The sequence below is a fragment of the Engystomops pustulosus genome, chromosome 4 (assembly GCF_040894005.1).
Source record: "Engystomops pustulosus chromosome 4, aEngPut4.maternal, whole genome shotgun sequence".
Classification (NCBI taxonomy): domain Eukaryota; kingdom Metazoa; phylum Chordata; class Amphibia; order Anura; family Leptodactylidae; genus Engystomops; species Engystomops pustulosus.
This window is the reverse complement of record NC_092414.1, coordinates 163,865,358-163,878,211: the sequence shown is the minus strand read 5'-3', so window position 1 is coordinate 163,878,211 and position 12,854 is coordinate 163,865,358. Positions and strand designations below refer to the sequence as shown.

Here is a 12,854-nt window from a genome sequence, read left to right as displayed (position 1 = left end):
ACTCAAAAGTGAATTCAAACTTTTTGTGGGGTTAAGGGCTAAAACAGACGATCATGGTCGATCCCTGAAACACAGACCTGCAGTGGCCGAAATTCTCGGGCTGACCACAGTGCAAGGGATGGAACTCAGATCTTCATAGTGATACAGTGGTGGCCAAAAGTATTGGCACCCCTGCAATTCTGTCTGATAATACTCGTTTTCATACAGAAAATGATTGCAAATTCTTTGGTATTAATATCTTAATTTATTTAGCTTGCAATGAAAAAACACAATAGACAATTTTAAAAAAGTCATCATTGATCATTTTACACAAAACTCCAAAAATGGGCCGGACAAAAGTATTGGCACCCTCAGCCTAATACTTGGTAGCACAACCTTTAGACAAAATAACTGCGAACAAGCACTTCAGCTAACCATCAATCAGTTTCTTACATTGCTCTGCTGGAATTTTAGACTATTCTTCTTTGGCAAACTGCTCCAGGTCCCTGGGATATGAAGGCGCCTTCTCCAAACTGCCATTGTGAGGTCTCTCCCAGATGTTCTATGGGATTCAGGTCTGGACTCATTGCTGGCCACTTTACAAGTCCCCAGTGCTTTCTCTCAAACCATTTGCTAGTGCTTTTTGAACTGTGTTTTGGGTCATTGTCCTACTGGAAGACCCATGACCTCTGAGGGAGACCCAGCTTTCTCACACTGGGCCCTACATGCTGCAAAATGTGTTGGTAGTCTTCAGACCTCATAATGCCATGCACACGGTCAAGCAGTCCAGTGCCAGAGGCAGCAAAGCAACACCAAAACATCAGGGAACCTCCGCCATGTTTGACTCTAGGGACCGTGCTCTTTTCTTTGAAGGCCTCTTTTTTTTTTTTCCTGTAAACTCTATGTTGATGCCTTTTCCCAAAAAGCTTTACTTTTGTCTAATCTGACCAGAGAACATACTCCCAAAACGTTTTAGGCTTTCTCAGGTAAGTTTTGGCAAACTCCAGACAGGCTTTTTTATGTTTCTGTATAAGAAGTGGGGTCTTCCTGGGTATCCTACCATACAGTCCCTTTTCATTCAGATGCCGATGGATAGTATGGGTTGACACCCTCGGACTGCAGGGCAGCTTGGACTTGTTTGGACGTTAGTCGAAGTTTTTTATCCACCATCTGCACAATCTTGTGTTGAAATCTCTAGTCAATTTTTCGTTTGTCCACATTTAGGGAGGTTACAGTGCAATGGGCTTTACACTTCTTGATGACACTGCGCATGGTAGACACAGGAACATTCCGGTCTTTGGAGATGGATTTGTAGTTTTGAGATTGATCAGGCTTCCTCACAATTTTGATTTTCAAGGCCTCAAACAATTCTTTGGTCTTCTATCTTTTCTCAATGCGGTGCACTCAAGGACACAGGACAGAGGTTGAGTCAACTTTAATCCATTTCATCTGGCTGCAAGTGTGATTTAGTTATTGGCACCACCTGTTAGGTGCCACAGGTAAGTTACAGGTGCAATTACACAAATTAGAGAAGCATCACATGATTTTTCAAACAGTGCCAATACTTTTGTCCAACCCCTTTTTATGTTTTTGAAGACAAATTAAATGAATACCATAGAATTTGAGATTGCAATCATTTTTGGGGAAAAAATGAGTATTATCTGACATAATTGTAGGGGTACCAATACTTCTGGCCACCACTGTACATGATGTATGGGGTCCCTGCTTATTTTGCAACAGCAGCTCTGAATTGGATTCTGAACTTTAGCTCGTTCTATGTTAATTTGTCAAAATTCATAGCAAAGGCATTTAAAGGATAAATATACAGAAACGTACATTAATACACCTACCATTGTACATCTGTAATGTTGATCTAGAAGCGTTCATTTTGTAAAGAGAATGACAGTAGTAGATCGGGGGAGAATCCGCTAGGTAAAATCCAACTGCCCATTCCTCATCCTTATTTTCCCTTCATCTGTTATTTGGGGAAATTTGAAAGACATTAGATGACTGGTCGAACCTGTTTTCATATCTCTTGAGATTACCTGTGAGTATAGTGAAAGTATGGACTGTAGGAATGGTGGTAGGATGCTCCTTCATTTATTCCCATAAATTACCTGGTAATCCCTACCAATTAACTTAATTGCTAAATGATGTAAATGCACAACACTTAGGTGGTTTATTTTGTTGTAAGTGCGTAGGCTAAACGTAGGGATTATTTAGCTACAATTTCTTTTTTTTCTGTTAAGAAAAAAGTTGCAAAGTTAACACTTAGGCATGATAATGGGTTGTAAAGGATTAATAATCCATGGCTGCTTTTTGTCAGGAACTGTCATGGGCTGTGTTGTGTTGCAGCTCGGCTCCTTTATGTCAGGTGTGAGGCTGATTTTTGAAGAATTTCACCCATTAGAAATAATCCTATACAACTGCCTTTGGATATTCAGGAGAAAAACTTGAGATCTATCTATCTATCTGACTTCTCTACTCTAGCACTTGCATTATTTCTAGTACAATGGTTATGTTGACCCTCTTGGGGTGAATCAGGAGTGGCCTCCCTCCAGTATAACATGATGTCATCTAGAAGCAGGGAAGCCCATGGAGTGCAGGATACAAGGAGTATAATCTTTACACTATTACTAAAGCCTTCCTCGTAACTGTATTGTCTCCATGTAAAACAGAGAGAAATTACTGCTGAAAACCATCATAGAAGAAAGCACAGGGTACAGCAACCAGATTCAGTTACTGAAGTGAGTAGAATGCATTTGTTATACATTATAATTACACTTTCTATAAAATATAGATACATTGTGTATTGTGTTTTATATTATTTACTAACTAATCCTACAACTATACCCTGCACCAGTCTGGTGTTCTGAGCAATCACTATTTTTGGAAACTGAAGTCTGAAGCATATGGCTCCATCCATTGCACAGCAGCAGGGCCGGGGTACTGCAGCTCAGCTTTTACCGTACTTCTCTGCAAAATAAACCCTACCCTAAAAAATAAGCCCTAGTTACAAACCACTATATGTTCTGAACAGTGTCACCTAATAACACAATTCTAGTGTAATTTCAAAGAGGAGAGTCTCCCCTTTAATAACACATATTGTATGTCTTAACAAATGCTTCCACAAGGCAATTTTCCAGGAGGGTAATTTTTATATACACCTCTCACTCCTGATTGTAACTTTTAACTGTGGATATCTCTATGTCTTTGGTAACTTATACACATAGGGGGAGATTTATCGGAAATGTCTTTAGAACTAATTGGAAATCGGTTTTCATTTTCCCACAGCTGTTTATCAAATCAAAGCTGATACCTGATTGACTGCCTTGGGCATCTTGAACAGTTCTGCTCTCGGACATTACTGTTAAATCTCCCCCTATATATTCCTTGTGTGATATTAAAGAAAACCTACCATCACGCATGTATCTATTAAGGTAGATCGGGTGGTAGGTGCCTCTAATGTAGGTGAGCATAGCTCGTTTAAGGGCTAATCCCCACGTCCCCTGTATCTTCTTCTAACTTTTATTTCCCTAGTATGCTAATTTTCTAAAGAGGCTACTGGGTCGTGGAGTAGCCAGAACTGAGGCTACACAGTGTGACTACTCCATGCCCAGTAGCTTCTTTGATCCTCCTACCCTCATCCGCGATGCCAGTGTTCTGCGCTTGCGCAGTAGCTCCGGCTTTGGAGCAATGACCGTGCAGTCACAGGCCTGCTGTTCTGCACATGCAGAGAAAATCGCATTTGCAGACGAAGGCCTCCGCTCTGGCCACTCCACGCCCCAGTAGCCTCTTTAGAAAATCAGGGCAATAAAAGTTAGAAAAAGATACAGAGTAGGTGAGGATTAACCCTTAAAAGGGCTATCCTCACGTACAATAGAGGCACCTACCACCCAATCTACCTTAATAGGTACATGAGTGGTGGTAGGTTTCCTTTAAAGGAGAGAACCAGAACTGTGTTTTTAGGTGCCACACTTTAGAAGATATTGTTTGAATGTTGCCCCCGCAAGCCTGTCATCTGAAGGCAACATGGAGGAGAGGGAGTTTATAGATGCAATATGCTACCAGCAGCTACATGGACAAGAGGAGCACATATAATGGAAGTGCCAATGCTAGACGTGAGAAATTCGGGCTAATGTTTCTAAAGGCAATAGAGTCACAAGAAATTCTCAATGGGATTCAGGCTTTGTTACTGAGGATGATGTTGAGTTTGCTCATAGGAAAAAAAAACATCCAGTGAAAATAAGCCCTAACCCATTTTTAGAGCTTACACTGGCGGGTGCCTAAAATAACTAAGAGGTGTATATGACCAACCCCCACAGGTCTGATGACCTACACAGGATAAGTCGTCTTTACCAAAAACTGCCTCTAGCCCTGAAAATCAGATGGACCTGTAGTTGCCAAATGTCTGGTACCACATGTGTCTCTGACTCTTACTGGATGTCTGTGTTTTACCCTTGCAGTGAGGCCAACAAGTCTCTGTATGACAGTAATGACAGCATGCGGTTTGCTCTAACAAACATTGAAAATGAAAAGAAAAGGGTAAGTTCTATTCAGTAAGAGGAAATCTAAGGGTACAAAGAGGCTTGTCCCAGATTATCATGATTCTCTCTCTACATCTTTTATTTATTATGGTTCTATAAGATGTAAGATCATGAACCTGGACCTCCATTATAATGTATTTTATTAATTCCTTGCACATTTGTGATGCACACCCTTCAGTTGTATATCCAGTTGTGAGTAATCTCTAGATTTCACATAGATCCGTTCATTTTAACCTCAAATCGGCACAAATGTTAAAGCTGATGTGAGGATATACAACTGATAAAAGTGCACTTATTTTCTGCTTTCTGTGTGCGGCATAAAAAAGAGTGATGTCACCACCCTGGAGATAATTGATTGTCGTGACCTTATACTGGGAATTTGCTCATAGTCTTGGACATATAAGCAGATTGAACCTGGAGGTGGATTTTTGGTTAGGATGGAAAACCTAATGTACAACATGGGGATGGTCTTGTGTAGTGTTGTGCGATAGATTTGTTGCAGACATTTACGCCCTGTTAATTTGTATGCTGGAATCTTAGAGGTAATGGTCACATGTGCATAGTTTGGTATCTTGTGATGTTTACCCAGGGTCGACATCTGCAAAGAGTTTGTATGTTCTCTCTGTGTTTGCGTGGGTTTCCTCCGGGTCCTCCGGTTTCCTTCCACACTCCAAAACATATGTATAGGTTGATTAGCTTGTGAGCCCCATTGGGGAGAGAGACTGATTTGGCAAGCTCTGTACAGCGCTGTGTAATCTGTGTACGCTATATAAATAAAGAATTATTATTATTACAGATATGAGGAAAAATCTGGGTTTTTTTGTCTGTCACTCTAGCAACCATGTCCTTCTCTTCTGTTTCAGCATTCTTCCCCCAATCCTCCAAAGGAGGCACCAGTGATCACCTATAGCAGGTAGGTTGGAGCTGTACATACACAACACACACAGTTGTACATATACAACACACAGTAAAGCCTGTTGTAAGTTACAGAGCACCTAGGATATGAACTATTGGATCCTATTTCTGCCCAAGTCTTCAGCATTAGTTATGCTCTTCCATTCTGGAACAAACCCTAAGCCAGCTTTATAAAGTGAGACATTTCTCTCAATCCACAAGAAAACTCAAGTCAGCAAAATTGGCTTAAAAAAAACAATCCCCGCTGTGTTTTTATTGGGGGTGTTGCGTTTGCTGTTAGCTGATACCCTGGGTATTCCAGATAATTAGTATTGAAGTCCGCCTAGCCTGGCATTACACAGTGCACTGAGCTGGATACAGTTGGCTTTATTTAGTGGCCTCAATGGAAACCAAACCTGCGGCACTGGAGCATGGGCACTATATAGTGTGCATACTACTGCACACACACCGTAGGGTTTTCAGGGTGCAAGAATTTTAAGACGTCTAGCAATTTAGAAAATGTGCTGACTTTTTTTATTCTTGCCATGCAAGGGTTAGGCGCCTTGGTGTTTTTCTGTCACTCAGATGGAATTTGATGCACAGCTCTGCTATTGTAGGCAGACAATTCACTTTATACTAAGAATTACAGTGAATTAACTTGCTCTGCAGCCCGGTCTTTTGTGCAGTTTGGATTTGAACAAATTATAATTTTTGTCATTTTTTTTACTTTCTCATAGATTTGCAGCAGAGGATGATCCATATAACAAGTATTCAGATGTAGCCAGCTGGGCCAATAGATGTAAAGACAGCGGAGTGTCCTTACCTCGAAGTCTTGGTTACAGTGACATAGACTGCTCGGCAAGTGACTTTGGAAGTGAGCAGAGTCACAGCTCTGATGAGCCCTGGGAAGGGAGTGTTTCTTATATCAATTCTGAAACAGAGGTAATTATACGTTATTTTTGGCTGTCTAGCAGTTCACGTCTGGATAGATGCCTTTTAGTATTAGATACCATGTTGTTTTGTTGTTCAAGTATTATCTGCCTTAATGTTTCCAGACAATGGAAGCGAGATCAGAAGTTGATGGACGGATAAAATGGACTCCCTCACGTCCAGTTAGCCGCAGCGGCTCCACTGCCTCTTCCAAAAGACGGCTTCCTGCATTTACTCCAAAAGTGAGTAGGTCACTTCCGGTGAGAAATTGTCAGATTTTTTTTTTTTTTTTGGCATTTGGTGCTGCTGGTTAGGCCTTCACCAAAAAGGGCGGGTTATTAAAGGACATCTACCACCAAGATTAAGGAATGTAAACCAAGCACACTTACTATGTGTCCACTCTGGCAGAATCTTTTTTTTTTTTTTTTTTTTTTTTTAAAGCTTCTCCCTTGTTTTTACCAAAAAAAAGCTTTAAAGGGAACGTGTCAGTTGTCTAGCTATAAAATCTTTGCAGCAGATCTACATAAAAAAGAGTTTAAAATCTTAGCATGCACGCAATGTGTATACCACTTTGCGAGTAAAGCTGCCTCCCGCGCCTGCACAAGATCCTACTCCTCCCCTCCAGCAATGTCACACGGCTTGCCAAAGGATTTTCTGCATCTTTGCATTACTATTTTGTTTCTTGTCATGCTCAAAGAGAGGGTTCGCAGCCTCCGACAGTCGACTGTGCTTGCGCATCTTCACAGGAGGCCAACGCAGGTGCAGAAAATCCTTCGGCAAGCTAGTGAGCTGTGACTCTGCTCACTAAAATTATGCAAATAAACCCGAGGGGCTCCGAGCTCCATAAACGGCTATTATAATTTGCATAATTTTTAAAGCCTTTTTTTTCCTGAAAAACAAGGGCATAAGAAGCTAAAAGAGTGGATCCTGCCAGATGAGGCACTCACCAGCATTTAAGTGTGCTTGGTTTACAATCCTTTATCTGGTGGTAGATTTTCCTTAAAGGGTTTCTCCAGTCATTAAGTTCTGGTTAGTGATTTTTCTAGATGCAGGACAATCATTTACAGCGAAGGGGCTTTCTGAGGAAGAGAGAGCTTGACTTCAGTGTTAAAATCTCTCTGCCTCCTTGACTTTATATAATCAATTTACCTCTCACTTCAAAGTTTATTTTCTGGATGATGTCACCACACTGGGTCATGAAAGAAACATGATGTGTAAGGTGTGTCAGCTGCTTGGCAACATACTGGTAGTGGTTTATTAGGTCAGTACCTGATGACTGGTTGCCTTTAAAAGATATCGGCTGAACCCGTAATAAAAAAAATTATATTTCTAAACTCTAATATTTTGGTATATGTGCAAAAATAAGCGGTTTTATACCACCTAAAGGAATAAATGTTTGATCATGGGTTGGAAAACTCTGAAACCACTTGCAATTGTCAGACTTGTATTTTTAGTGTTTTTTAATCTTTATATTTGCAGAAAATCAATACATTTTTGTGATCATTGCAGAAAGAAGGTTTGACGATAGGTGAAGGATCTCAATCCTCCAGTCCAATATACAGGCTTGTGTTGGCTGGGGATGCAGGTTCTGGAAAATCCAGTTTTCTTCTAAGACTTTGCTTGAATGAATTCCGAGGAGACATTCCAACCACATTAGGTTGAGTATATGAGATCTATCTAATCCTATATATCTACAGTATAAGGAATATATTGTAGTTGATGATGCTACAGTGTACTTTGCAGGTAGATTTTCTCTACAGTACAATAGCATATGATCCACACTGTGCCTCTTGCCCAATTTGGAACCTTTACCCTTAATATTATGTTTGTTTTTCCACTTCAGATCACCTTGTTAAGTGCAGATTGTGTGTTTTTTTTTCTCTCTAAGCCTACTCTATCTTTAGCCCTATTTATTTCATAGTTCCCTGACTATCTCGTTGCTATAAACATGTCGGTTAAGAATGTCTCTATTTTAGGAGTGGACTTTCAAATGAAGAAACTTCTTGTTGACGGAGATTATACAACACTGCAGATCTGGGACACAGCTGGCCAAGAAAGGTGTGTGCAAACCTTGAAAATATGTGGCGAGCTATACTGATAAAATACCAGGGCTTAAAATAGCTGTAGCTACAGGTAACGTGAAATATTTATAAGATGAGAGCATTGAAAAATTATATTCAAATAAACATATGGACCAAAACTGATTTAGGCGACTAAACATTGAGTAAGTGATCGCCTTAGTATCATTCCCCTTGGGGAACTTGACAGCTGCTGTGGGCACATTGTCATCTACTTATTCACATAGTTTAAAATAGTAACTCCTAATGGTGGAAATGTCATATTAAAATATGGATTAGAAACTAATGCAATCCAGCGTACAATGGCTAAAGGCCTCCATACACAGAAAGGGTGTCCAAACCCAGTCGACAGCTGGTGCTAGTGCAAAGTTTATAACATTTTTATTACAATGGGCTTTTCCATTAAGGATTTCAGGTCATGCTTATTCGTTTACTGCTTGTATAAGCTGTTGGTGCAAACTTAAAGGTGTTTTCCCTCGAAGGACAGTAGGCCCTTTCCACGGGATAGGGCTAACTTGGTGATCAGTGGGGGTCTCAGTGCTGAGACCCCTGCAGATTGCGAAAACAAGGGGTCCGACTCGTCGCTCCATAAGAGTAACGGGGCAGATGGCCGTGCAGGACCGCTCTGCTCCATTAATCTTTATGGAGCTGACAGAGATCAGTGAGTGCAGCTCCAGAACGATCATGCGCAGTCGTCTGCTCCATTAATCTTATGGAGCGACAATCGTTTTCATGATCTGCAGGGGTCTCGGCAGTGATCAGCAAGTTAGGCCCTATCCCGTGGATAGGGCCTAACTTTCCTTTGTGGGAAAACCCCTTTAAGGGAATTTCCAGCTGATGGCCAGTACATGCTCCATTTTGTAGCCCTGAGTATTATGACTTTAGTGATGGAGTCGTCTATACCATAATGTGATAAGAAAACACGAGGGGCTGATTGTAACTGCATGTAGCATCTTGGTCACATAAGGTTTGTTCAGTAAACAATACATGTATTTTGTGCAATCTTTTTTAGATTTCGCAGTATAGCAAAGTCTTATTTCCGTAAAGCACACGGGGTGCTACTCATGTATGACGTCACATCTGAAGCCAGCTTCCTCAATGTACGGCAATGGATCGATGAGATCAAGGTATAAAATGGAGACGTTTCACCCCATCTCTGATAACCATATGTTCATGATTACATTGAAAGAAGGATCTGGCAGATAACTGTTAAGAATTGAAAAATGTATGTTTCTTTACAGGCGATGACCTAAGGTATAAAGTTATCTCCTGCCTACAGCCACACATAGCGGTTTTTTTGGTACGTTTTTTAAGCATGGGTTTTCGGTCCGTTTTAAAACGCATCCGTTTTTGACCATTTACCATGCGTTTGGCTGCTTAGAACCTGTTTATGTATTAAGATAAGCAGGTTTCTAAGCAGCCAAACACATGGTAAACGGTAAAAAAAAAACGGATGGATTTTAAAAAGGATTAAAAACGCATGCTTAAAAAGGGACCAAAAACGCCACATGTGGCATCGCCCTAACACACTCTGCACATAGAATGGCTGTGGAGCTGTCGGAGCTCAACCTTTGCACTGCACAGATTGAATTCCACATGGACATCCACAGCAGATAAATGATGTACCGTAGATCATAAATCTGCAGTGGAAAGCAGTTTATGGGTTTTTTTTCTGTAGTGTTTGTGTGAGACTTCTAAAATTCCCATCCACTACACTGCTACTGTATTATGTGTGTAACATGCTACGTGTGGGCAACCATTAAGATGATTTCATTTTTATAACTTCCCATTATCACTATAGATTTATTATGCATCAAGTTACTATTGGCAACACTACAGGCAGTCCCCGGGTTACATACAAGATAGGGTCTGGAGGTTTGTTCTTAAGTTGAATTTGTATGTAAGTCGAAACTGTATATTTTATAATGGAAGTTCTAGACAATTTTTTTTCTTTTGCCCCAGTGACAATTGGAGTTTCAAAATTTTTGGTGTAATTGGACCAAGAATTATCAATAAAGCTTCATTACAGACTCCTTACAGCTGATCATTGCAGTCTGGGACTATAGTAAAGCATCCAGAGAGCTTCACCAGAGGTCACAGTGGGCAAAGGGGTCCGTCTGTAACTATGGGTTGTCTGTAAGTCGGGTGTCCTTAAGTAGGGGACCGCCTGTATTATTAAGTAATTTATTTATTTTTTCCATTTTTTTTTTTTTTAATAATAAATTTCCTATACACAACTCTGTTTTTCCCTGTAGCAGTTCATGTTGAGGTATCCTACACCTAATGTTCACAGTATTTTCTTCTTTGCAGAGCTCCTGTGATAAAGCCATCCCTCTGATGCTTATAGGTAATAAAACCGACTTGAGGAGAGAAGAAAACGAATTTGGGATTCAGACTGCCATTGGAGAGAAGCTAGCCATGGTACCAATCCTATCCATTATCTAATGCATGAGCTTGTAGAGACTCGTGTGCGCGGCTCTATCTCTGCTTTCTTTCCTTCCAGGCCTATGGCTCCCTCTTCTGTGAGACCAGCGCAAAGGATGGCACCAATGTAGTGGAGGCTGTGCTTCACCTGGCTCGGTAATGTCCGAATCTTGCTGCTTTGTGATCTTCTAAGAATTAGTCAATGATTTTGCAGCCACAGTCTTTCACTGAAATTCTATGTTTAAACATTCTTCTACAATGTATGGTTATCGTCTCAGTCACTCAGAACAGTTTTGATGCTTTTTAAACGAAACTGTTCATAAACTCATAATTAACCCCTTAGTGACCATATTTATATTTCTTCTGTGAGGGCTTGTTTTTTTGCAGAATGACTTGATTTTTATTGGCTCCCTTTTTTTCTACATATGGCTTTTTCTTTTATGTTAATTTCCATTTTTGGAAGTAGAGGAAGGGGTTGGCCACTTTACCTCATTTTTTTTGTAATGTGTGGGGCAGTACATTGGGTAATTTACCTATATACATCTATTAAAGGTTCTGCTCTGCTTTCTTGAAGTGTAAAGTGATGCCTCCTGTCTTTTACCTCATTAGCCAGACATTCCTGTCTATAAAATGGCTGCCAATGGAGGGTCATGTGATCTCTATCTGTCCATGCACAATTGCCAGATAAAGATCACATGACCAGCCATCTGCGGCCATTTTATGGATAGTAATGTCTCGCTCATGAAGTGAAAGACAGGAGGCTTATCTACATGGTTATAGTAACTATTGCTGTAGGAGTCTGACAGGAGGGGAGAGGTAGCCACCACCCTTGCAACTTCAATCAGAATAAGAAATTTAGCTTGCTGAAAGTCAGAATGCTTCTTAAGGATAGAAGCACACTGACGAATGCCCACACGGCTACGACCAGACGGGCATACGTCAGCCGTGATTGAGAGGAGGAGGGTTGACCCCTCTCCATAGTAATCAACGGCGCACGGCCTGTAACATGGGGAAATATAGGACATGTTGCTATGTACAGCCACTGCCGGTCTACGGGGGACATATTATCCATACATACGTCCCCCTATGGCCGCGTGCATGAGGCCTTAATGCGAACCTGATGATTTGAATGAGTACATCAAGATGCCATGTGTATTGTGGATACCTCCACGTTGTGTGAACTCTACCTCACAACACATTTAGATTCAGCGGTCAGCTGAGCAACTTCTCTGCACGGCACGGAGGATCCATACTGCACTTGGGTTATGCACAACATCTGCAGGGTGTGAACTTGGCCTTGTTGGATTTATAAGGTCATGTCATTTCCTTTTTTTTTTTTTTTTTCCAGGGAAGTGAAGAAATCTGTGGATGTGACAGAAGAAGGTGCAGATTCGGTGACTAAACTCAGTATTCCAGAGAAGAAGTCCAATTGCTGCAACATTTAGATGTCCTCTATAGCCCAGGCGACACCTTCAACACAAGAAATAGATGTTTCTTTTTATTCACTGTGATGGTGGATTTGTCTATCCCAACAAAAACACGTTTTTAAATTTGAACAAACATTTTGCTGTTCATTTCTAGCACATAATTCTGAATGTGCGCTCAGGGGAACAAACACTTTGTATTGTTATTGATAAGAAATGTGGATATATTTTTATGTCTTCACTGACTTTTTGTAGTTTTGGAAGTTTGAGACTGATCTTTTTAATGTTTGAGTGCCTTATTGGCTATGAATAATTATGAAGTGACCAATGATGCTGTCATGGGACCATTATTTTATAGAACTTGTTCTGACACGAGGCAGAACTGTAGACAAATGCTCCTCTATGAGGTCTTTTACTTACTGCAAGTTTGTGTTGCGGTGTGGGGGCTAGAGCTCCTCATTCTGGAATCGACACTCTTGACATTGAACTACATGTTCTGATGGAACTGCAATATATGGGACTTTCTACTTTGATAAAGAGTCCCAATTTTTATGTGAAATAAAACTTTTATTTAAATA

At 40.6% G+C, this 12,854-nt stretch overlaps 1 protein-coding gene across 1 annotated transcript in view; it reads left to right on the top strand.

The window, feature by feature from the left end:
• LOC140127563 (ras and EF-hand domain-containing protein-like) overlaps window positions 1–12,854 on the top strand; it is a 25,550-nt gene extending 12,696 nt beyond the window's left edge. Inside the window, exons 7-17 of the mRNA XM_072148403.1 lie at window positions 2,658–2,726; window positions 4,446–4,524; window positions 5,390–5,439; window positions 6,158–6,362; window positions 6,476–6,592; window positions 7,860–8,007; window positions 8,327–8,408; window positions 9,441–9,555; window positions 10,739–10,849; window positions 10,932–11,008; window positions 12,201–12,854. Coding sequence (XP_072004504.1) covers window positions 2,658–2,726; window positions 4,446–4,524; window positions 5,390–5,439; window positions 6,158–6,362; window positions 6,476–6,592; window positions 7,860–8,007; window positions 8,327–8,408; window positions 9,441–9,555; window positions 10,739–10,849; window positions 10,932–11,008; window positions 12,201–12,297 — 1,150 coding nt within the window. The 3' untranslated portion in view covers window positions 12,298–12,854. The remainder of the gene's footprint in view (window positions 1–2,657; window positions 2,727–4,445; window positions 4,525–5,389; window positions 5,440–6,157; window positions 6,363–6,475; window positions 6,593–7,859; window positions 8,008–8,326; window positions 8,409–9,440; window positions 9,556–10,738; window positions 10,850–10,931; window positions 11,009–12,200) is intronic.